This window comes from Furipterus horrens, unplaced genomic scaffold (genome assembly GCF_987537825.1).
Source record: "Furipterus horrens unplaced genomic scaffold, mFurHor1.1.pri manual_scaffold_5, whole genome shotgun sequence".
NCBI classification, from domain to species: domain Eukaryota; kingdom Metazoa; phylum Chordata; class Mammalia; order Chiroptera; family Furipteridae; genus Furipterus; species Furipterus horrens.
The window spans coordinates 1082422-1106991 of record NW_028327175.1 but is presented as its reverse complement, the minus strand read 5'-3'; the positions used below and the strand labels follow the sequence as shown (position 1 = coordinate 1106991).

At 59.4% G+C, this 24570-nt stretch overlaps 1 protein-coding gene across 1 annotated transcript in view; it reads right to left on the bottom strand.

Annotated features, from left to right (window-relative positions):
* Nucleotides 1-2937: 2937 nt before the first annotated feature.
* ANKRD55 (ankyrin repeat domain 55) overlaps nucleotides 2938-24570 on the bottom strand; it is a 64060-nt gene continuing 42427 nt past the window's right edge. Inside the window, exons 7-11 of the mRNA XM_090276107.1 lie at nucleotides 21520-21704; nucleotides 17021-17188; nucleotides 13571-14214; nucleotides 7798-7890; nucleotides 2938-3502 (exon numbers count right to left, since the gene is read on the bottom strand). Of these exons, the coding sequence (XP_090132233.1) occupies nucleotides 3381-3502; nucleotides 7798-7890; nucleotides 13571-14214; nucleotides 17021-17188; nucleotides 21520-21704 (1212 nt within the window). The 3' untranslated portion in view covers nucleotides 2938-3380. The remainder of the gene's footprint in view (nucleotides 3503-7797; nucleotides 7891-13570; nucleotides 14215-17020; nucleotides 17189-21519; nucleotides 21705-24570) is intronic.

Genomic DNA, 24570 nt, shown 5'->3' with positions numbered 1-24570 from the left:
GCACAAGCTGACTCACCCTTCACCGTTAGTAACGTTTTTAGTAGGAGTTTCGTAATGAACAACTTCTTCCCTCTCTCATGATCAGCGTGAAAACTACCTGTGTTTTTCCAGTGACACCTGGAAACTCATCAGCTTTCGATAGGATTTATTCACTGACTCTCCTGACTTGGCTGCGGGGGGTCTTGGATCGCAGCCAGCGCCCAGACACCAAGGTTGGACTAGAACAGAACAGGAAGACGTCTGCTTTGAAAAACAATAGTTTCGCTGGGAACGGAGAGCTTCTTCACGGTCTTCCTCGACCAGGACTCCCGTTTCTATGTCAGGTGGTTCTGACAGAACTTCCTGATGGTAACCCCGAGCCCCTCCCCGCCCAGAGCAGCGAGAGTAGCTGTTTGACGTGAAAGCTGCTATCAGGTTCCCCCATTACCTTCGCTTGGGGCCTGAACGTCCTCTTCCATCCTAAGGACAAATGTGCTCCGTCTTGGCGACCTCTCTCAAGCCCCTGGTGGATTCCAGAGGCTTGTGTTCAAAAGACCACCTTCAGAGGCCGGGGGCCCTCGCTTGCAGACACAGCTCTGTGCGTCTCGGGGAGTGGATCGACCGTTGAGTCTGTCCCTCCGGGCGGTGCCGTGTTCCCAACCAGCCCCGCGGTGGGGGCTTCTGAAACCCTTCGGGGCCAAGCCGAGCTCTGACAGAGCTGGAAGGGACAGTCGTCTGCCCACATCGGCTACTTCCGTGCCAGGAGGACACGGTGCAGGTGCTCCCTGGGAGAAATCCCACCTGTGCCGAACAGGTGCTTCCTGAAGGCGGGGGAGGGGGAGTACCTTTGAACAACTCCAGCCAGTTCAGCACAAATTACTGCGTTAGTGGGCTCTTCCCACGGATGTTCACAGTCGGTCCACTCGGCCTGGACAGCGCGTGGGCTGAACAAATAAAGTGAGGGAAGGGGCCCTGCCGGAGGCACACCGCGCCACGGAACTTCCGAAACAGGGAAACGGTGATGTGGGGATCACGTGCGTGGCCGAGGCGGGCAGACTTTCCTGCCAAGCCGCGCTCTGTCGTCCACGAGCTGCGTGACTCTGCGCAGGGGACGTGCCCGCGCTCTGCCCTGGGCTCCTGGCTGTACTTGCGGCGTGGGGGTTGACGTCATGACCCAGGACGAAACGATGTCTGCACAGTTGTGATTTTTATGGGTGTAAGTAAACTGTCCTTAGCAAGGAAGGCAAACATGTCAGAAAACAAGAAAAAATCATTTCATAAGAAGGTAAGTTTTTAAAAGTTGCGCACAGTCAGTGAAGCCCTCACCTCTGACTTGGTCGGCGAACGACGGGCTGAGAACAAACGTGCCCCAAAGACCAGTGCTGCCCAGTGGCCCACGGACGGCGGCTCAGGCGGAAGAGGCGGAGGGGGGCCGGGCGGCGCTTCTCAGAGAAACAGAAGGTTCTCACAGGAGCCTGGAGGGCAAGGCCCGGCACTGGACGGTTCCAAGTGTGTACACGCAAGGGCACGCGTTGGGCGATGTGCCTTTCTTCACGGCTGCACACAGGCCCATCCCCTCCCTCCCCTCCCCCTTCCCCCGCCCCCCTCTTCTCTCCCCTTTCCCCCTCTCCTCCCTCCCCCTTCTCTTCCCAATTGCTTTGACCTCTCAGCTAGCTACCTGGTAGGGACATGCCAGTGTCCTTAAGTGATCACGGGGGCCCTGAGTGTGGTCAGTGTGGTAGTTTCTGGATTAGCCACCCCCCCATGCCCCCTCCCCCGCCCACAGCAGGACGGCACTCCTCGCCCCCCTGTGAGGTCGGGCACAACTAAATGACTCAGGCCGGCAAAGGAAACGTAAGAGGCGCTGATGACACTCACCTCCCGCTTCCTGTGTGCGGTCGTCGAGGAAGCGCAGCGCGTTACCGTGGAAACTAGGCAGCCTCCCGCCCCCTGTCAGCTGATGCGGTGGGGCTGTGTCTCCCGGGAGCCCCCCGACCGTCCGGGCCGTGGACAGTGGGCACCTTCTCACAGAGGGACACGGTTCGGAAATGGCCGGTGACGCAGGGAACAGCCTCACCCGCACGAAGGACGACCCCTGGCAGGTAGGAGCAGCCACAGACAAGGAGAAGGGGGCCCGTGCTCAGGGCGCCTGCACCCTCACCGGGACGGGCCCCCTCAGCGGCCGCCTGTGCGAGGCCCAGCCCCAGGTGCCCCCCGTCACCCCCCGACCCAGCCCACGGCCGTCCACGCGCTTGCACGCAGTGACTGCTCATGGTCACTGCCTGCATCTCGGCCTCAGCAGCTGCCTGCCTCCGTCCTCCCCTCCCTTCCTTCTTTCCTGGGAAACGGGGGACGACTGGTGCCCCCTGTACGCTGGGCGCTGCACACGGGCAGGAGGGCGAAGCCGGCGCGCGTGACCTGCCTTCAGAGGGGCTTCTGTGGAGGCTGACCGCAGTCATGCCCATGGACAATGGCGGATGTCACACCTGAGGGGCTCACAGGATAACACGCAGGCTCAAAAATAACCCGAGCGACTGTGACCTCAAACAGGCAAGTCTGGAACTCCAAGCCGGCCCAGACAACGCAGACACCCCAGCAGGGAGAGCTGCAGCGAGTTCCAAACTTTGCTGAGGCCTAACTTTGGGAATGTCTTGAGTAGGCTCAGGTCATTACTCTGAAACAGAAAAACAAATGATTAAATCCGTAGAGTATTGAGGAATGTGTGGAAAATGTCTGTTCCATTCTGTTGGGCCAAGAAGCAGCCCTTTCCAACTCACAGAATCTTCTCTATGGAAACAGTCAATCAGATCTGAAAATGCCTGTACGTGGAAATAATCAAATAACAAAGAAAATACAAAAACATCACCCAGTGCTCTGGGCTGTGGCCAGGAATGGACAACGTCAGAAAATATTTTGCAGAAGACTCTACATTTAAAAGCCATAAACTGTGACTGATGAAGGAATTTATTACTTTATTTGTCTCACCAGTACAAGGCAGAATGACAATGAACGTGAAGGACAATTACAGAACGTGCTGTTTTGTTTTTACTCAGCAAAGCACACCCTAAAAACAACATAAAATCACTCAGCAAAGAAAGGCAGTACATGTCCCCACGCCAGCCAGACACAGCCAAGTTTCCCTGCTGACACCACGTTTTGACATTCTTTTTTGGCATGTGGAGGCCGCAGAAACTCACAGGCTTGCAGTACAGGCACGAAGATTCTAAGTGCTTATTTGGGAAATTTCTTCATTTGGAATACAGAATTTTGAGTCTTAAAACTGTAAATGGCTTATTGAATGCAATTCACCAGAGTAGTTTCCGTTCTTACAAACGAGAGGACCCTCGTCCCTGGACAGTGCCAAATGCATATGATCTGCGTGTGGCACTCAGTGCCCACAGTTAAGCTTCATCAGCGGTGGGGGTGATAGCGTTGTCACCCTCTCGGGCTGCTGTGCTGGGTCCCCGGTGGCTTGGAATGGCAGGAAGCACCCGGTTCACTCGGAGAGGTTCTCCTGACAGAACTGGGGGGGAGACAGAAGGAGATATGTTCAGAGTTGGCTTCTCTCAGAGACTCATGAGGGATGGTGGCAGGAGAAGTGTGTGCTGTCTCCAGGAGTGCAGGCGTGTCTAAGCAGCCTGTCCCGGGCAGCTGGGCTGCAGGAGAAAGGGGTGTGTGTGAGTGTGTGTGTGTGTGTGTGTCCGGGCTACAGGAGAAAGGGGTGTGAGTATGTGTGTGTGTGTGTCCAGGCTGCAGGAGAAAGGGGTGTGAGTGTGTGTGTGTGTGTGTCTGGGCTGCAGGAGAAAGGGGTGTGTGTGTGTGTGTGTGTGTCCAGGCTGCAGGAGAAAGGGGTGTGAGTATGTGTGTGTGTGTGTCCAGGCTGCAGGAGAAAGGGGTGTGAGTGTGTGTGTGTGTATGAGTGTGTGTGTGTGTGTGTCCGGGCAGCAGGAGAAAGGGGTGTGTGTGTGTCCCTGAGCTTACCACACCCGCTCAGCGATGTCACGTGCGCACAAATACAAGCAGGGCCAAACGCAATGGCAGCGCGACGGGCTGGGGGCACATGGCAGGGCTGGCTGTGCCCCGGGGGCCCTGCTGCTGACGGCCAGGTCAGCGCCAGGCCTGAGCGTGCTTGAGACACTCATCGCCCCTCTGTGCAAACCTCAAAGGCTTGCGTGTCTTTAAGGAAGAGCTCCGTGTGCCTCTCCTTTTCCTTCTCATAGGATTGGGGGTGATCTAGACCTTTACTGTCCCTTCTCCCCTGAAGTTTAACCATGAAAAGCTGTGCCCCTGGGTTCTGCCAGAGAAAACCCGCTCTGCTTAGCCTCTCAGACTCCCCCAGATTTAAGGCTGCTTAAACAGCTGTCCTTGTTTGGACATCTTAGACTAGCTTCTGCCTAAAGGCAAGGTCAGGCTTGAAGGTCATTGAATGATTGAATTCACATCACCCAGAACTCTCTACAGAGATCAGCAAGGGCGAGGACTTGCTCTGCCCGGGAAGAGACCTGGGTCTCTGCTGCTCTGTGTGAGGCCCGGCCCCAGCCCTCCTCCTCGGAGGCAAGTTAAGGTTGGTTGAGGCCCCGGGCACGGAAGAAAATATTGAGCCCCTTAAAAAAAAGAAAGAGACAGGGAAAATAAAAATACATGTTAATCACGTTTTATGCAGCGTAGTCATGGAACCAAACTTGGTGTCATTAGAAGAAAGTATAGGGACTTCCAGCCAAAGTGGAGGCCTAGACAGACACGCTGCATCTCCCTCCACAACTAAGAAGGAACACAGCTACCTCAGAACTAGAGACAACCAGAAGTTCCAGAAAATTGAGCTGCATGGAAGTCCAACAAAGATATAAAGAACAAATACTCATCCAGACCAGGAGGAGGGGCTGAGCTGGGGTGGAGAGGACTCAGTGTGGTGGCGGCAGCAGTGGTGGCAGCAGCAGGCTAGTGAAAAGGGCCGTCACATGCTTTAAAAAGTCAGTAGTAACACCTGGGGAGCACTCCCAGTACCAGACCAGACTGTGCTGCTCACGGTCCCAGCCCCGGGGAAAATCAAGCCTCATTGCTTCTGACAGCGCAGACAGTGGGGGCTGGGGCGGAGGCAGAAACTGCTGGTCTCTCAGCAGAGTCTGCTTGTCTAAAGGGTCCCCATGGTCCTAGAACATTCACAGACCCACCCACTTGGGGAACAACGGTCAGGGCAGCAGCTAGAGAGGCGCCAGTCCCATACAGAAGTGGGAGAAGTGCCTAGAAAAGGGGTGAGTGCTGGGCAGGTGGCATTGTTTCCTCTCAGACCCCTCCCCCACACACAGCGCCACAATGTGGTGAAGCTGGTCACCTTCTACTGACAAATACCTAAGGCTCCGCCCCTTAAATGTAACAGGATCGACAGCTCTGCCCGGGACACAGAGGCAAAAAAATACAGGAGCCTGTCAAGATGAGGAGACAGAGAAGTATGGCCCAAAAGGGGGAACGGATCAAGGTTCCAGAGGGAGAACTAAGCGCAAGGAGATAGCCAACCTAAGAGATGCAGAGTTCAAAACACTGGTGATAAAGATGCTCACAGGCTTGACAGATATGCTTAAGTATGGCAGATGCATAAGGGTAGAAGTGAAGGCTATGCTAAGTGGAACCACACAAAACCAATGGTGAAGGGAAGGAAACCAGGGTTCAAATCAGTGATTTGGAACATAAGGAAGAAAAAAACAGTCAACCAGTACAGAAGAAACAATAATTAAAAAAAAATGAGGAGAGGCTTAGGAACCTCTGGGACAACTTTAAACATGCCAACATCCGAATCATAAGGATGCCAGAAGGAGAAGAGGAAGAGCAAGAAATTGAAAACTTACATCAGAAAATAATGAAGGAAAACTCCCCAAATTTGGCAAAGGAAATAGACATACAAGTCCAGGAAGCACAGAGAGTCTCAAACAAGCTAGACCCGGAAAGGACCACACCAAGACACATCATCATTAAAATGCCAAAGTTTCAAGATAAAGAGAGAACCTTAAAAGCCTCAAGAGAAGAGCAGAGAGTAACCTACAAAGGGGTTCCCATAAGACTGTCAGCTGATTTCTCAAAAGAAACTTTGCAGGCAAGAAGGGACTGGCAGGGAACATTCAAAGTAATGAAAAGCAAGGACCTACAACCAGGATTCCTCTATCCAGCAAAGCTATCATTTGGAATGGAAGGGCAGATGAAGTGCTTCCCAGACAAGGTAAAGCTAAAGGAACTCATCATCACCAAGCCATTATTATATGAAATGTCAAAGGGACTCATTTAGGAAAAAGAGGATCAAAACTATGAACATTAAAATGACAACAAACTCACAACTATCAACAACTGAATCTAAAAAATAAAAACAATCTAACGAAGCAAACCAGAATAGGAACAGAACATAGGTATGGAAATCATCTGGAGGGTTATCAGCTGGGAGGGGGGTGGGGGAGAAATGGGGAAATGGTGCAGGGACTAAGAAGCATAATCAGTTGGTACAAAATAGACAGGGGGAAGGTAAGAATAACATAGGAAAAGGTGAAGCCGAAGAACTTACATGCACGACCCATGGACATGAACTAAGGGGGTGGGATTGCTGGAGGGAAGGGGGTGCTGGGTGGAGGGGAGAAAAGGGGGACAAAAATTGGGACTACTGCAACAACATAATCAATAAAATACACTTAAAAGAAGAAAGGGTAAAGTTGGGGTTTTGCAGGGCCCTTCAGAAGTCGGGGCCCAGGGTGCACGCCTGGTGTGCCCGCCGTGAAACCTGCCTCCCTGTCTCATCTGCAGGAGCACAGGCTCCTACCACGAGGCCCTGCTTCACCGTTTTCCCCGGAAGAGTCCCAGAGCCTCGGCCTGCTCCCCTCCGCACGACAGGGTGGGCAGAACGGGCGTACCGGACATTCATTCTGGCAAACAGCTGCCCATTGTCTGGCAGTGGGCGGCTCCCACATCCCTCGGCCTCCGCAGTCCAGAGGAGGCGGGGGTGCGCGTTGGGCGTGGGCGTGGGCGTGTGGGCGTGCCAGGGCCTGGGTGCGTGGGGCGCCCGGGGGCTGGGCTGGGCTGGGGAGGAGGGAAGCGCGTTAGATGCCAGGAAGCCCCGCCTGTGTCAGAGGCAGCTGGCTCAGTGTCCGGCTCTGCCGTCTGCCACGCGAGCAAAGGCGACTGCGGCGTGCGGCTTCCCTGAACTCAGGTTCCTCGCCCACGCCATGGGAACAACAAGAGACTCTCCCCCCCGAGGGCAGGATCCTGGCTGTGGGCCCAGAATCTGCTTTGTAACAAGCACCCCAGTAATACTCTGAACTACTCAAACCTGAAGAGCGCTGCCGAATAGAATCTATTAATATTTTATATTGTGAGAGTTTTTGTATGAAATATAACAGAAATCAGTGATGCCCAAAGTGATACCGACGAGCAGCACCTGTTTGATGCTTCCTTCTGCCGAGCTGTGCCGTCTGTGAACGCAAAGGGGCAGACGCGTCTCTCTGTCCGTCGGGGTAAAGAGACCAGTGTGAGAGGCCAGCCTTACGGGAAGGATTTTTAAAGCACCTTCTTAAACACATTAATCAGTACATAGCAAAGCCAACTGTTTACATATCCCAATGGAAAAATTCCTCAAGAGAAGGAGTAGCCTTTTATAAAAACAAAAATCAAGCATCACCAAATTGGAGGAAGCTTTAATGAGCGCCTCTCTTCCGTGTTCCTGTCATTTAGAACTGTTGGCACCAAACGTGCACTTGAGAAATGGAAGTAACTTGAAATAACGGTTGTGTCCAGACACGCTGACACCTGCCAACGACGCCGAAGGAGACCGAGAACACTCACATTTTTGGTCGGGCAGGGGAGCGAGGCTGTTCCGGGTGAAAGGAAGGTCCCTGAGTTTGGGTCTGTTTGACGTCCGGTGCTGGAGATTTTGTCCTGGGGACAAACATATTTGCATCAGTCATTTAAGAGCCCACCAAGTGCCAGTTAGAAGAGACAGTGGATAAGAGGACCATAGAAATAATCCGAGCTCACCACAGTTAAGGTGCTCACAGCAGGAACGCAACAGCTACGCTTACCTGAGTTTCTATTATATCCCAACCACTGTTCAAATGAAGGGAAAAGGTATCAAAGGTATTTCTGGAATGAACTAGTTTAAATAAAAATTTAAAAACAAGCACAGTGGGCCACCCCCAGTATAAAACGTAGAAGTTTGAAAAATAAAATAGGGCAGGACGTAACCCGTCGTCACGAAATCTGGGAGGAACGAGGGGCTCGGCGCAGAACGTGTCCTTCTGGAGCAGGGAGCCGCAGGCCCGGCGGCTCACAGGACTCATCCGAGGAGTGAAGACAACATGGCTGCCCTGGCCCAGCCCCAGAGCCACGCAATAGGCGTCTCCGGAGCTGGACGGCCAGGACTGCACAGCTGGGACAGCGGGTCAGCGGCCCCAAAGGCACGGGGGATGGGGGTGGGGGCAAGTCCCGGGCGACGGCTGCATCTCATTCAGACTCAGCACAGCGCGGGGCTCAGGCCACGAGGACCCACTCTTGGGAGCCAACGGCCAAGATCTCAGGAGTTTGAGAGCCGGTGACATCACACTGGTGCCTGGACTGCGGCCACGGGGGACGCATTTACCCCACGGGAATGAGCAAGCCCTGACTCCTCCCTTGGAGGGTCGGCTGCCACACAGGCAGCAACTACTCTACCGAGGACCTGAAAATAGGAGGGAATGCGCCGGTGCCTAAAGTCCGTTTTAACGGTTGGCCAAGTGGCCCGATGGCCAGGAGCTCGGGCTCTGGGGTCAGACAGGATCAGGCCCAATGACCGCCAGTGCAGGCGCGCGATTGTCCCTGCGGGCCCTCGATGTCTTCACATGGAAGACGGTGACAACCCCCGCGCATCTGCCTTTTCCAGTTGTCATGGAGACCAGTCGGGGAACGAGGTAGGGCGCTGAGCTGGCCGCCGGGTTGCGTCAGCAGTGACCGCAGCTCCAGTCGGTGGCGTGGGACGTGCTCTCCTGGGCAGCGGGGCGAGTGCCTACTTGACCTTTTGCCTCCGAGTCTGATAGGAGCCAGAGGCAGCCCCGCCACGCTGTGAGGATTTAGATCTCCTGTCTGGGCAAAGCCGTCCTCAGAAGACAGGGGTGGGGGGAGGGCGGGGAGAGCCTCAGCCAGACCAGCGCTCGCCCGCAGGGCAGAGTCCAAGCGGGCCCGCAGGCAGCCGCCTGGGCAGCGGCCGTTCAAATGTCCAGTCTCCCTGGTGGGTGTTTTCCCATCATAATTTTACTTCTTAGGATCCCGAAGGTCAACTAACTTCATAAGCCATTATTTAAAAACCAGAACCAAAGCCTTCCCTGAGTACACTGACAGCAGACCCTGTATGAGCCCCGTCGCCTATGCAGGAAGGTCTGAGCGGAAATCTGCAAAGCCGAGGGCTGTGATGGCGACGGGGTGGGTCATGTTCGTCCAGCCTTACGATCGTCAGAGACGGGGCCCCACACTGCGGGCGCGACCGCTGTAACCCCGACCACCCCTCCCCGGGGTGACAGACACTGTGGCGGGGGGAGGTCTCAACAGTGCTCAGGGTCACGTGCCGGCGGTGACAGGGTCTGGGCTCCACCTCAGCTCTGTCCTTTCTGAAACTGGGGCCGATCCCCCTCCCGGAGCCGCCTCCCAGGAGCCAGAGCGATGCCCGTGGTCGTGGGCTGGGGGCGGGGTGCTGGCACTCGCAGGCCCCACAACAGCTCGTGTCCAGGCCCTGACGCCGCGCCCGGTGTCCACGCCAGGACCTCACAGGCAGCCTCTCTGAGCCCACGCTACTGCCACTGAGCCCGGGGCCAGAAGGAGAAGACCCAGCGCGCGTTACAGCCGCGTCCGAGCCGGGGCTGCGGTGCCAGGATTTCTTCTGCTCGCCAAGCACTCGGCCACATGTGGCTCCCACGTCACGTGCGAGAGCTCAGGGCGGAAAGCGGGCGGTTCCGTCTCGCCCAGAGCGGCGGCTCACAAAGCGCCAACGGCAGCCCGGAGGCCGCGGGTGCTCGAACAGCAACATTTCACTTGGGTTAAACACGCACACGAAAGAAGACCCACAGGCAAGGACACCTCTGTATTGGGGGGGGACGGTGCAGCGTCTCACAGGCCATTAGGGGGCACGCCGCCAGCTGCACTTGGGGCTTAGAGAGGGAGACGCACCGCCAAGGGGCGCCTTCCTGTTTAAGGGATCTGGTTCCGGCTCCCAGCATGTCCCTGGGGGCCTGTGAGACTCCGGGCCACGTGCCTTATGATGAGCAAGGGCCCTGTGGAACCTGGTTCTCGGCCTGGGGGCAAGGAGCGTCTTGCTCTGTTGACCAGGTTTCATCCGGGACCACGGCTCTCTCTCCAGGTCTCGGAAACAGGAAGTTCCCAACAAAAAGCTGGTTATGCTGGTCGAGGGGAAGCTGAGCAGCCACGCAGCGCCGGGCAGAAGGGCCACCCAGACAAGCGCTGACCCCGCTAGGCTGGAGGGCGAGGCAGTCTTCCCTTGGCCAAGAGACCGTGGGAGCCGGAACCACGAGGGTGGGGTGCGGGGGGGGGGGGTTCTGGGGGGGAGAGAGCCACTGGGGGGGCAGGTCCCACAGCAAATGCCTCCTTCCCACAGCGTCTCCTGGTACTCGGCCCAAAGCACCTGGACGTAGCTGGCACGTGTGGGTCCCGGCGATTCTGAGCGGCGTGGTGGGGAGACGCGCGGAGGCTGGAGCCAACCAGCAGTTAACGCGCACATCCCATCACCCCTAAAACAGGGTCTCGGGCTCCGGCTCCAGGGCACAGGGCTGGCCTGGCCGAGAGACACCAGGGCGGTCCTGGCTGGTGTGGCTCCGGGGGTGGAGTCCCGGCCTGCAAACCCGAGCGTCACTGGTTCGGTTCCGGGTGGTGGGCCGCCTCCACTGGGGAAAAGCGAGAGGCAGCAGGTCGATGTTTCTCTCCCCCTCTCTCTCCCTCCCTCCCCGTCTCTCTGACAGTGACAGACAGACACTGTGTGTGTACAGCTCTCCGTCGAGTCCTGCTCTACGTGCCTAACCTGCGCCAGCAGCCCACAGCCCCTGTGACTTAGGTATTTCCTGCCATTTTCCAGGTGAGGAAACCAGGCCCAGAGAAACTAAGCAATAGCACATGCGTGGCAGAGCCAGAGTCTGACCCATGCAGCGTGGCTTTGGAGGCCTGAACCGCGGCCGACACAGTCTCCTAAGTCAGGATGCAGAAGCTTAACAGCCACTTAATGAGCAAGCGCGAGACTCAGGTCCTTTCCACTAAAACCCCCTGCGATCCCGCGGGAACCTGGGAAGACAGGCAGCGGAGTCAGGTGCGCAACCACGTGAGCGAGTCCACACCCCTTCCGGCTCCCGCACGGGCCGCAGGCCCTTGGGAGAGCGGCGTTCGCTGTGACACCGTCGCCCAGAACGCTGCTCTGGTCGGCCGGCGTCAGCACCGGGTGAGAAGATCGATGCCTCGGGACAGGCACACGAGTGAGTCCGGGTTCCCTCGGAGAAGGTGACTTCGTTTCCGCCGTGCGACCCAGGGCTTCTCAAGTTACATCAGCGGAAAAGCAAAGCAAATCCTCACGCTAAGTTTGCTGAATTTCCTTCTCTAACACGAGCGAAGGTTTCAGGGCGCTGGTTCTCGGCCAGCGCCCGCCCTCTCTTCTCCTTCAGAAACACGTCCACCGGGGAGGGACGGCCTCGCGCCAGCTGAAGGCTACGGTTCCCGGCCTCCCCTGCAGAACTGAAGTTCTGACCAACGAGACCTTGGCGGCTGCAGGGACTTCAGAACGACGACTTCCTCACGGGAGCTGACTCAGCTGGGGACATGGGTTTCCCTCTCCCTCCGGCCCTCCGCCTGGGACACGCTCTGATGGAGGGGAGCATCCGCTGAGCGACGGAGCCACCGAGCACCGGGGGACAGGCCACTTCCGACTTGCCACAGGAGAGCAGTAACCATCTGTGTGCGGAAGCCTCCGTGACGGGGCTTCTGTCCCAGGCGCTGCAGCCAATGGAAACAGATACAGAAGAGCCACCCCAAGGCTGTCCTGGGAACTCAAAAGGATAAGACTTTGAACGGCTTACACGGATTTTCAAACCAGAGAGCATTCGCTGGGCCAGGGCTAACCGCAGGAAGCAGGCTGGGTCCGAGCCCCGGAGCCCGCTCAGGGTCAAAAGAGGACCGAGCGCTCCCTTCCTGTCCTTCCGCCACGAAAGCAGAAACGCGAGCCAGGCCGCCACCCCCGTGCGCGGGTGTTCCGCCAGCAGGTTCTCTCGGGCGCCAGGGACGCAGCCCCCGTGCGCTTCAGCGGGCCAGTGCACACGAGGGGGTCGCCTGGGTCCCAGGCACACGCGACGGAGCGAGGAGGGCCAGGCTCAGGCCGCGTCTCACGACACACACGCCTTCTTGATCTCCCATCCTCTCCTTCCAACAGACGTGGGGGCTGAAGAGTGAAGTCACTTTCCCGGCCCTGCTGCGAGAGAGACGGCACGGAAACACGCAGCTGAGGGGACGGGGTGTGGCCCGGTGGACCCGGGACAGGGACGTCCACGTGGGGCCAGGGGCACCTGCAGGTCCTCAGAACACAGTTGTTCCCAAGTGAGAACTGGAGTTCCGTCTTGGCAGATCTTTCAGTCTCAGGAGAGGCTAGAATGTTAGATTTTTACGTAAAACTTCATGGTTTTTAAATATTAGTGGTTATCACTTGAGAACAAAGCTGATGCTCATAAACCAACGGGGGCCTCTGTGCAGCCTCCGCACTGTGGCAGCGACTCCCAGTCCCCGCTGTGCCCTGCGGTCGCCTGCGGGCCGTCCCTAGAAATAAAACCAGGTTCCAGTGTGGGGTGCTTATGAAGAGGGGTGTGTGCACCTATTCAATGCATATAAATATATGTGTATAAAATACCTCTGGAAACATAAGCAAAAATGAACAGAACCGGCAGCTTTGGTGGAGGGGCCCTGAGTGGCAGGCGCGGGGCCGGGAGATGCGCGCCCGACCAGGCGGGGAGGCGGCAGGGGGAAGCGGCCCTGTCACCGGTGTGTGGAGCCTGAACCAGGAGCGGGGCGTGTGCTCATTTCCTACAGGGGCCACACGGCGTGGCCGCCGTCCCCCTCCCGCAGCAGGACTGCCGCCATCAGCGGGTCCGGAGCGGGACAGATGGTTGGGTTTGAAAGCAGCCGCGTGAACAACGGAAGGAACGAGCCCTGAGGGGGTGCCCCACACCCCTGCCTGGGGTCCTCGCTGGGGGACAGTCATGTCCCGCGCTGCCCTGCGGCCCCCACACGCGGCTGCTGGGGGGCAAGGGGACGCCTGCTCCGACTTAGGGTGCCTGACCCGGGGCTTCAGGCAGGAGAGGTGACTGCCCTGGCCGGGCGGCTCCGTGGGTTGGAGCCTCGTCTGGACTCCAAGAGGCTGCAGGTTCGATCCCTGGTCGGGGTGCGTGGGAGAGGCAGCCAATGGCGGTTTCTCTCCCTCTTCCTCCCTCCATTCCTCTCTCTAAAGTCAGTCACCGCGTCCTCGGGTCCTCAGGCAGGGAAACACGGACGCATCGCCAGGGCAGGGTGGCTGCCGGGAGTGCGGGAGGAGGAAGCCAGCGCTTACCTGCGGCCAGACTGTGCCGGTGCGGCAGGTGGGGGGGCCCCAGGATGCTCTGCGGCCCCGGCCGTCGGCCCAGCAGCCTGCCCAGCAGTCTGTCGGCGGCGGGCACCGGCCACGCCCCGCAGAGCCCCCGGTAGGATTCGCCGCGCCAGGGGCCATCCCGCCACGCCTGGCCGCCTGTCCTGCTGCTGGCTAAGTCCTGCTCACTCTGGCTCTTCTGCGCCCGCGGGCCCACGTGCAGGGGGCCAGGGCCCAGGCCAGTGTGGGAGGCAGCCCCAGGGCAGGTCGCTGGGGAGCAGTTGCCCACGGTGATGGGTGGGAGGCTCTGTGTTCTGATTGGTGGAAGCTCCTGAGGGGCCAGAGGCTTCTTCTCAGGCAACAGGTGTTTTGAATTCTCTGGGGTCCCCTTGGTCAAGTCCAGCATAGCCTCCCGACCCCCGGGCTGCTCTTGGCAGTCGGTGTCCAGGCTGCTGTCGAAGGTGGCGATGATGTCATCGACTTCCGAGGGGGGCTCCCCACCGGGGGCGTCCCTGCCACCAGCCTTCGGGGGGGCCTTCTGCTCCTCCTTGTTGTTGCCCAGGATCTGCTGGAGGACCCCGAATCGCCCCTCCCTCTTCTGGAAAGGAGGGGGGTGAGCAGGCTCCACCCTGTAAAGGAAGGAGGACAGGTGCCAGGTGAGGAAGCGCAGGGACCACCACGCCCCAAATTCTCCGTCCGCCCTGTCCCTGTGCCCGGGCAGGAGGTCGCGGACCCTTCGGGCACCCGAAGGCCCTCACAGGTCAGAGGTGCTATGCCAGGACCGACGGCCCCCCCAGACCAGCAGCTGTCCCCCAGGGGCCGTGGGACGTTGTACCACAGGCCACACCGGACTTCAGTCGGGGCACCGACCTCTTCCCCGAGACCGTCACACAAAAAACGACAGCAGCCGCCGGTGTGAGTGGGCCGCAATCACACTGACCGTTCTCGTCCGATCGGCAAAGGCTGTGACACAGTTTCGGGGTGCTGCAGAGCGTCAGTCATCGGTCTGTGTGTGCCCTCAGGTGGGAAAGGTGGAACCTCGCTGGTCTCGGGAGAAGAGAACTTCCTGTCCCTTCCCTTCCAGGCAGGACACACCTCAGGGAGTGACATTCCCCACCTTTTCCAGAGGCCGTCCCTTCACCTGGACCCCAAGACAGTCTGTCTCCACCCTGAAAACAGGCGGGAGCAGCAGCCCCGCTCTCCTCCGCAAGGACGGGCGGGTACCGGCCCGGGGTGCGGAGCCACTAAGGCCTGCGACACAGGGACCTGGTCTCAGCCCCCGACCGGGACCCCGGGGCCCAGGAGACCCGGCAGAGCCCCCCCGCTGCCCCGCAGCAGGCCCGCCCTTTCGGTGCTGGTTCTGGGTTTTTCGAGTCCCTTTCAGTTTTCACTACGTTTCCTACTGAAAAACATGGCAAACAAGTGCCGACAGGAGGCCGAGGAGCAGCCCTCGCCCGGCTGCAGCCGCAGGAGAGGAAGTGGGAGGCGGGGGCGGCCCTGCCCCGCAGGCTCCAGGGGAAGAAAGGTCAGCGGGGAGGGAGTTTCCCGCTGTGTTTGCCCCTCGGGAACTTCTGTCCTTTTCCTTGAGGCGGCTGCCTCGGGCCTGCGGGCAGGAGTGGACGCACCGTGCAGGCCCTGCAGCCAGCGCGGCTCTGCTCCCGAGGGAGACACTGGGGTCCGCCGTGACGGCCGGCGTTGCTACAGGACGCGGCGCGCAGCTGCCCGTTATCCCCAGGACTGTATTTTCATCTTCCCCCTTTCACTTCCCAACAGGCTTCCTGGTTCACTGAGCCCTGCTTCTGGGCGCCTGAGGCCGCCAGACAGAACCCCGGGGATTTCTTACACCGTTTCGAGTTCCCTCCTGGGACGGTGTCCCTGCGCTGACTGACTGGTGCCGCTGAAGGTCAGCAGCCGCGGCCACGTCTCCTCCTGCTCAGGGGTTGGGGCCAGTGGGTCTCCAAGCGGGGGCCGTGAGCCCTACGTACAGGGTCCGGACCGTCTGTAGGGGTTTTGTGGGGTTAAAACGATATTCCCAATAAAATCGAGATGGGGTTTGTGCTGCTTTTGCACCAGGTGTGCAGGAGGGACTGTGGGCTCCCGGGCACAAACCTGACAGCGGCCTCTGTGGACTCGCGTGACGAAGCTGTCACTTAACCTAATGACGCCCGGTGACGGCTACTGCCTGGGCGAAGCGCCGACCCTCGCGCTTACACCGTCCGACAGAGAGAAGTACTCATAGGCAGCCCTGCTCTACACCGAGGCAGGCCGGCTGTCCCGAGACACCAGAGCCCGTGCCCGCTGACCAGACCGGCTTTGGTGGGGGGCCCTCCCCCAACTCACGGACGTGGCTATCCAGGGTGGCCGTCTGCAGGAATCGTCTCAAAAAGGATCCGAGCGAGCCTGTCATTTCAAGGCAGACCGCTGGCAGTTACTGCTGCCCATGACCAGAGCCTAACTTTCAGGCAGACATTAGAATTCTGGACACGTGAGCGTGGCTGCAAGCCTGACAGTTCCTGACGCGTGAGGGTTCCGACAAGATGGTGGTCATGTTAACGAACGGGATTTTGTAATAACGTGTAACGAACTGTGTCACGTGGAAGGTACTCCTAAGTGAAGCGATATTTTCCGAACGCCCAAAGCCAGATGTTGCAAAATCGCACATGTGGACACATGGGTTTGAACGTCACGGAGTAGAAAAGGGACATTCGTGCGGTGGCAGAGCCCACCCCGCAGCTACCTTTAGCCAACAATGGCTGCTCAAGGTCTGCGGTCCTAGCGACGCGTCCACAGTGGCTTGTGCAACCCCGTGGCTGTGTGAGGCCAGACGGGCCGTGCAGTTCAGAGGGGCCAGGACGGCACCGGGCTGAGCGCAGATGCAGACGCAGAGGGGGGCCCGCTGAATCCTGTTCAGCTTCTGTTGGGACATTAGATCTGCCCAGCTCTGTCCAACAGAAGTGCCCTCTCGCGACAATATGTCTGTGTTTTGAACAACAGGATATTTCATCTCTAAGTACGGTATTTATGTTAACATGTAAATGTAAAGGGCTTGTTATTACTTTAAATGAACAGCTCAGTAAATACTATACTAAAATTGTCTCTCAGTTTTAATGTTCATGTGTTAAGTCCCATGACCAGAAGCTCGTTGGGGGTCTCCCATCGTTCTGAGCGTGTAAAGGGCTCTGAGACTAAAAAGGTCGAGGGCTGCGCATTGAGACGAGGAGGAGGCCCAGACGACACGCGTGAGGTGGGGCAGGGGGACGAGAGAGCGGAGCCCGTGACGGGGGAGGCCGGCCTTTGGCTCCGCGGAGCCGAGACCCTGTCGCTGTGTCTGGAGAGGGGCTCACGCTACCCTCAGGCTACGGCTGGCGCTGCCGGTCGGCGACGCAGGGAGCTGCCTCCGCGGGGGAGGCAGAAACACGTGAGTGCTGTGCTCACCTGCTCTCCTGGGAGAGGAGCCGGACGCAGGCCAGGTGACCGCCGTGCAGGGCGTAGGCCAGGGGCGCGCGGTCGTGAGCGTCTCGCAGGTGGCTGTCCACGCCCAGGTCCAGCAGGGACTGCACGCACGCCTCCTTCCCTGCCGCCGCCGCCCAGTGCAGGGGGGTCCTGGGGCCGGGGGAGGGAACACGGGTGAGCACGGGGGCGCAGCAGGTGGCCCGCACTGCACAGCCCCTGCTCAGCGTCCAGGGAGCCGCAGAGACGCATCGCTGTTGAGCGAGGCCGCGGCAGGTGCCACAGGGCTGCCGGGTGACGGCGCTCCCGTGGGGGCCCCTTCTCTAGGCCTGTGCCCCCCACCCCCGCCCCCAGCCAGCTCTGGTCTTTGTGAGCAGCTCCTGAAAGAAGGAGGCTGGGTCAGAGGGCAGGGCTGATCGTAAGGCTCCTTACCCTCCAGGCCCAGCTGCCTTCCGAGAAGACGGGGCTCAGCGCGCCCCCCTCCCCAGACGTCCCGGCCCCTGCGTAGGCCCAGTGACGCTGCACCGTGGGTCCTTTTGCATTTATTTCATCAACGGTGAGGTCGAACTTCTTAAGTATGCGTTCATTTGCCATTTGAGTTTCCTCACTGAAATCACGCGGCGCCTTTGCCCGTCCCTGTGTGAGCTCGTCAGTTTTCTCACCAATTTATGGGGGTTTTGTGCCCCTTTGAAGGACCGACCCTTTGTAGGACATCCTCACGCCAGCATTTCCTCTCGTTCGTTACCTGACTTCTACGTTTTCAGTGACCTTCCATCAGTGGTTTTCAATGACCTCTTCATTTTTGTTTCTTTCATGATTTTGTGCTTAGAAGGTCTTTCATCAGCCAGAAGGTAAATACAGTAAATACTTATCAGTATTTAAAGCTTTATTAAAATGTAAAACCGGTATTTTTTCAATAAAATGAAAAAAAAAAAAAAAGCCAGAGACTTGGAGAAACTATTTGCAAATCTCACTCCCCATAAAGGGCTTATGTTCAGAATGTATGAAATCTTTCAAAACCAAATAAGGAAACACAGAAGCCTGTTCTAAATGTCAGCAAAAGGTCAGGACAGACCCATCATCCGAGAAGATGCGTGAATAGCGGGCGCAGGAGGAGGTGCTCGGTGACTCGGGTCCCTGGGGACGTGGCGTTAAACCCGCAGTGAAACCACCGCATGCACTGAAGTGGCCAGCGCCAGAGACAGAGAGCCGACAAGGCCGGCCGCCCACGTGCCGGGGACACAGAGACGCTGGGACACGGACGCGCTGCTGGGGGCCGCCGGACGGCGACGGCCACGCTGGAAAGCAGCGGCCGATCCTCCTGCATCGACACGTCCTCACTGCGGGGGCCGCAGCCTCCCGTCTAGACTGCTTGGCTAGAGGCGGGGCAGCTTCCGTGCACACAGGCACCTGGATGTGAACGTCTGGGGCCGCCCCGCATGGGAACGGCCGAGCGTCCTTCCGCAGGGGAGGGTGCAGGGGCCGGCAGGTCCTCGCCCGGGGGAGTGGAGTGGAGCTCAGCGCCGGGACGGCCCGCGGCCGCGCGGGGAAAAGTCCGCATGCACTGAAGCCGGGGCTGACAGACTTGCTCTGAAGTGTGTGTGTGTGTGTGTGTGAGAGTGTGTGTGTGTGTGTGTTTGGGGGAGTGGTTACGCGAATCTATGCACATGCTAACGCTCAGCTAACTGCATGCCAAAAAGGGCAAATCTGACTGAATGTAAACTTTAAAAATCAGTATTTCCCTCTGTATTCGTGCGGATTATCACGCTGTACACGTGTGGGAATGTGAGGTGAGGTGTGCAGACCATGTCCTCCCCGCCACAAGCCCACTTTCTCAGGACCCTGCCCTTCCCTCCCCCGTTTGAGAAGGTGGTTGGCTTTGTGCTCAGCGGGGGGGCTGGGGGGGAGCCACAGGACAGGGAAGAGGAACGGGTCTCTCGTTCCCAGAGCCACGCCAGAACTGAGAGCAGATGTGGGGCACAGGAGTCCAGCAGAGGGGTGCACACAGGGCCTCTGGCCCCAGGATGAGCAGCTGGGGGGCCGCGGCGGGGATGTCCGTGTTTCTGTGGGGGCGGTGGGCCCAGAGGAGGATAAGGGGGGCACAGGGAAGAGGGTCTTCCTGTAAATGGGGGTGCCCAGGAAGAGAATGGCGAGACTTCCTGCCAGTCGCTCTGGGAAGGACCAGGCCTGGAGAAGAACAGGAGGCCCAGGGGGTCCCTCCTTGGCCTTGTGCTGGGGCCCTGCCCTGCACGGCCCCATGGTCGCTCAGACGCAGAGGCGGCTGCTGCACCTGCACGGGAGCCGGGGCCTCGGATTTGGAGGGTAGCTGTGTCCACAGTGTTCAGAGTCCCCGTGCGCGGGCTCTGTCCCCTGCCAGCCAGACGTCCTCCTCACATGGCGCTACGGGCAGCGATGCGATGACACTTAACAGGACCCCGTGTTTTTTTGAATATAGTGACCACTCGCACTGCTTCCACACTTACTCCACTGCCCAGGAGAGGGCTCTCCAGACAGTGTGATTATGAAACTGGGGAGCCCAGCCACATTATGCCCCCTGTTTAGAGAATATACTCCCAGCAGGTCCCGCCAGCACTGGGGCACGGACAGGGGCGCTGGCTTTGGCGCGCCGTGAGATACTCCTTTGCGACAATTGCCCCACCCGCTGTTCTCCCTCCTCTGGCCCCCAGCGTGGAAGAAGAGGCCCGGATGAGCGGGGGACACCTGCCCCGGTCGGCAGAGAAGCCAGGGGACCGTGGCGGTGAGGCCTGCCGGCCGTGCACACAGTCCTTGCGGGTAATCCGTGGGGTCCATGTCCAGGTCACCTCAACTGTCCTCTCCTCTCCCCTCTAGGCACCAGGTCCTGGAGGAACCGTGGCCCTGGGCCACCTGCCGTCACGGGGACTGGCCCCTCCCCACCACCCCCCACCCCCATAGCGAGGAGCGGAGGGTCAAGGCGCATGAAGCAGGAGAAGGTCCCAGGGAAGCGCCACGGTGACGGTCGGGGTGGTGGGAGCAAGAACACAGGATTGCCGGAGGGGTCGGCAGCCAAGGGCTGATGTGTGGGACATGCCAGCGCTCCCGGGGGCCCCCGCGATGCCGGGGGTGGTTGCTGATGAGAGGTAAGTGAGCTGCGTAAGAAAGGCAAGGGTCACCGCAGCGGTGAGGGCATGCGGGCCGTGGGAGCGTCACAAGCCGTTCCCGGGCTCCGTGCTCTGTGCCCCCAGCCGCAGGCCAGCACCACCACAGGGTAAACATCGGAGATTTAGGGCGCATTTCACTGTCTAGGAGGACCAGTCCCTGCTTATTTTTCTTCATCTTCTGTTTTAAAAATCAATGCCCTGTGTTCCTTCCCTTCCCACAAGAACGCTCTCCCCTAGGAGAGAGAGGAAGGAGGGGAAGTCACAACCCTGCAGCTGCGTGAAGCACTAGCCCCAACGGTATTGGAAAGACCCTCTCTCTGCGAACAGAAGTGTCAGCTGCCTGAGGCGGCCAAAGGGAAACAGACCCGGGCGGGGTGCGCCCAGGGGCCCGGCCCTCGCTCAGGGGATTTCACTCCGCCTTGACCTCTCGTAACCCTGCCCTTAGCACTCGCCCCCTCCACCCCCCCCCCGAATTCCTCCCCCAGGCTCTGCCGGGACCACCCAGGACGGGAACCCTTCTATTCCACGCTGGTTCTGGAAGTCTGGAAGGGCGCAGGCTGTGGTCCAGCCCTGTGTCCAGGGCACTGCTCCCCTCCCGTTCCCGGTCCTTCCCTCTCCTGCCCTGGGGCTGAGTCCTTGCAGCCTCTCGCCTGCTCTTGGGAAAGGCCTGCTTCAAGGACAGACTTCCCTTAGCGAAGGTCAGCACGCCCACCCCTCCCACTTCTGAGACTTTCGGGGACCCAGACGTTTTCCCTGCATTGCAGGGGTTCAGGTGTCAGGGGGCCTTGTGGCCTCAGAATCAGGATGGCTAGGGTAGAAAAGGGTGAAAAAGCCGTACATTACACAGAGCCTTCGCCTTACTGTCAACCGTCCTATTTCTTACGTTTTCTATTTTCATGGAGTCAACAGAGGCTGGACAAGCACCGGGAGTGGGAGCCCCGACGGGGACTGTGGACGGAGGGCCTGCGTGCCGGGACCTCTGCGTGCGGCAGACAGGGGCGCGCGGCTTTGCTTAGTTGCGAGTCGCCCCCGAGTCAGGTCTCTTCTCCTGGCCCCAGCTCCCCTGGCCAGGCCAATCTCCCTTTAATAACGGAGAAAAGGAGACCGCCCTCCCTGGCTCTCGCCTCGTTCTGAACACAAAGCCTCCACTACGCTCTTGTCTGGATAACAGTGCTCGTTGGCTTTGGGATGTAATTCAGGATGCAGACGAGTAGAACAGGGTTAAGAACGAGACGTTCACAGAGCAGGAGGATGGTCTGCAGGAAGCCTTGGGAGGGCGCAGGGATGCTCAACAAAACGTGGGAAACCTGACAGCCCCGCCCCGCCCCGGCGCCTCCCCGGTACCTGTCGTCCACGTCCAGAGCCTGCAGGTTGCACGCGGGGACCCGAGCCAGCTCGGCGAGGATGTCACTGAAGCCCGCCGCGGCGGCCATGTGCACACACGTCTTGCCGCTCTCGTCATCATAGTTGATGGTGGACGGGCCCTGGTGGTGGCTGAGGATGAGGGAGCACAGCGCTCTGTTTCCGCTCTGGAAGACAGGGTCGGGGAGGCGCGTTACGTGCAAGCCGGGCCCCCGTCTGTGCGGGGAAAGAGGGAAACAGGAAAACGTCCCCAACAGGAACAGAGAAAATGCACCCCGTCCAATCCGCCAACCACATTCCACTGGCCTCCAGTTACCACAGAGATTTTTGTCTCCCCTAAAAGCTAAGCTGTCTTCCACGTTAGCGACCAAGCAGGACGCACGTTAAATGCGGGTGTAACGGGCGGACGGACATCAGGGCGAGCGGGACGCTGGGCCGCCTGCTTCACCACGTGCTCACGAGCTCTGTCCGCGCTGCTTCCACCCCCGGCTCTAGGAGCTGCCTGCGGAGAACCAGCCGGGGTCACGGCAATGTTAACAAAACGACTGTGACGAGTGTGGGCTGGTGGCGCCACGATGGCCACGATGGTCCAGTGGTGACGACACGGAATGTCATCGCTACAGTCCTTCGTGGAGGGAAGGGGATCATACAACCGAGCAGCTCAGCCGTGAGGCGCTGACGAAATAGGACGGGAAGGAAAGGCTGCCAGGCAGCACGGAGCCCGGCCCACGGGTGCCTCTGCCCTGCGCTGCGTCCGGCCGCGGGCCGCCAGCTCTCCTGAGCGCCCTGCGTCTCTTCAGCCTGACGCGGTAACGCCTGCGCAGAGCGCCGTGTTCAGTGCCGCTCCCTGGACGGAAGGATCCGACCGCACAGCGTGAGCACTTGCCACGCACGATGATGATGGATCTTCCGTGGCCAACAACAGACCCCAGGTTTGTATCACACAAGGGGAAGTCTTAGCGTCCAGATCGCCCCTGACATCTGTGGACAGACTGTAAGACAAGTCACACGGTCCATTCGCCTTTCGATTTTCCCGGCGGGTCCCTGGCAGGTCCCTGGCGGGGCCTGGGACTGCACAAGGTCTGAGGGCAGACTGCAGGTGCAGGGACGAGAGACCCCGCGGCTCTGGGAGCAGAGGCCAGACTCAGGGCACGAAGACGGAGCTGGATTCGTAAAAACGTGCGCGTCTGAGAACACGGCAAATGCTGTTCAAGAGCTGCCCCGTCACACATGCTCCCCAGCGCGGCTCTGGCCGCTGTCCCCCTGCCGCCCTGTCCGTGTGTGAGGCCAGGGCTGTCTGCAGGTCCTGATCGATTGCACGTCCTGCGGGGCAGCTGGCCCCCTCCTTCCGGCCTCCCCCTCTTCCCTGTCGGCCCCTGCGGGTCTCTGGATGTCCCAGAGCTCGGCAGGCCACGGGCTTCACCACGGGAGAGTGTGCTCCCTGCCCACGCACCGCCGCTGACCCCTGCGCTGAGCGCTCTGCAGGACCGGGGGCCAGGGCCCTTGAAGCTCTCGGTGTTGAGTGCTGAGTGGACCGAAATGCTGCAGCCAGGGCCAGCTCCACACTTTATGGGGCTCGGCCGCAGTGGGAATGTGGGGCCCCTGTTCCCACGGCGGGGAAGAAGCTCACGCCTTTCTCCCACGGGGTCCCTCTCTGCCCACCCCGGGGGTGTTTATTTGCTAGTGAGTGTTAACGCTCCCCGGGCTGAGGGCTCTCATGAGACACAAACCCTGAGAGGTGCCCGCCCGGCCCCGCCCCACACGCTGATCTGCTCAGGGAGGCCCGGTCACCGGGAGGCGGGACTGTGTGTGCCCAGCCTTCACCGTCCAATCAGACCCCACTCACAAAACACAAACTCAAAGACGTCATTATTAACATCTGCAGACGGCAACCACGGCGCCTGGCAGCCCCGGCCCAGGCTCCCCGGAGTGTGGGACCCGCGGTGGCCGCACTGTCTGTCCCGTGTGCATCACGCAGTCCCTTCTCTTCCTCGCCCCCCGCCTTCCGCCTTCCATCCCCCCTCCGTCTAACAATGACTTTGGAATGGTTCGAATCAGGCTGTTTGGCTGCACTGAACACGCCTAAGCTTTCATGCCAGCTCTGCCAGCTTTTCTACGATCCTTTCACCTGACGTTAACTTAACCATAGTTTTCTGGGATCTAAAACACATTTATAACAAACAAGAGGCCACCCTGCAACCCCCTTTACAAACCCCTGGCCATGCGAGACAGAACACAGAAGCAAAGGAAGTATGAGTTTGATGAATGAATTTTGCTTTCAGTTTTGTGAAGGTACAAAGAAATGCAGGTTGCCATGGTGACCCAAAGGGCGAGCGGCCCTGTGACATCCCCTGGATGCGGAAGCCAGAGCACCCAGCCTGGATGGAAAGAGCAGATCTGCTCCCCACACGCTGTCCCTCCTGCGGAGAGCGGGACCAATAAGATGGCGCTGGTCCGGTCAAGAGAACATAAAGTATGTAAAACACAGTGACGTCACTCGTGGCCGCCAAGGTGGCCGCCAGCCAGCCACGACGCTTTGGTTCCGGAGGGAAACTGCCTAAGCCAGAGCAGACCCGGCTGGCAAGGGGACACACCTGAGATACCTGCCCACGTGGTCAGAGCAGCCGTGTCTGCAGAGCAGAACCTCCCACAGACGCGCTCCCGGGGAAATGCCCCACTTGCCAGCAGGGCTGCCAAGACATTTATCAACCCAGAGGGAGGAGCACCCCACTTCCCAGGTGTAGCTGAGGCAGGCTCCAGACCGCTGCTGGGACAGCCGAGCTCCACACACCCCCACGCCGCTCCACGCCACGCTGACCGCCCTTGGCATCGGCGCCGGAGGCTCTGCCCTGCTGGGCGGAGGAGCCCGTCTGCCCTGCTGCCCACGTGGCCCCGGAGACCCTTCCCTGCAAGACGCTGACGACTGCCCACCGCGCTGGCTCCCGGAGCGCAGACTGAGGCTCTGGGACTCGGGTCCGTCATCCCCCACTGATTGCTGTGTGCGTGTGTGCGTGTGTGTGTGTGAAGCCAGGT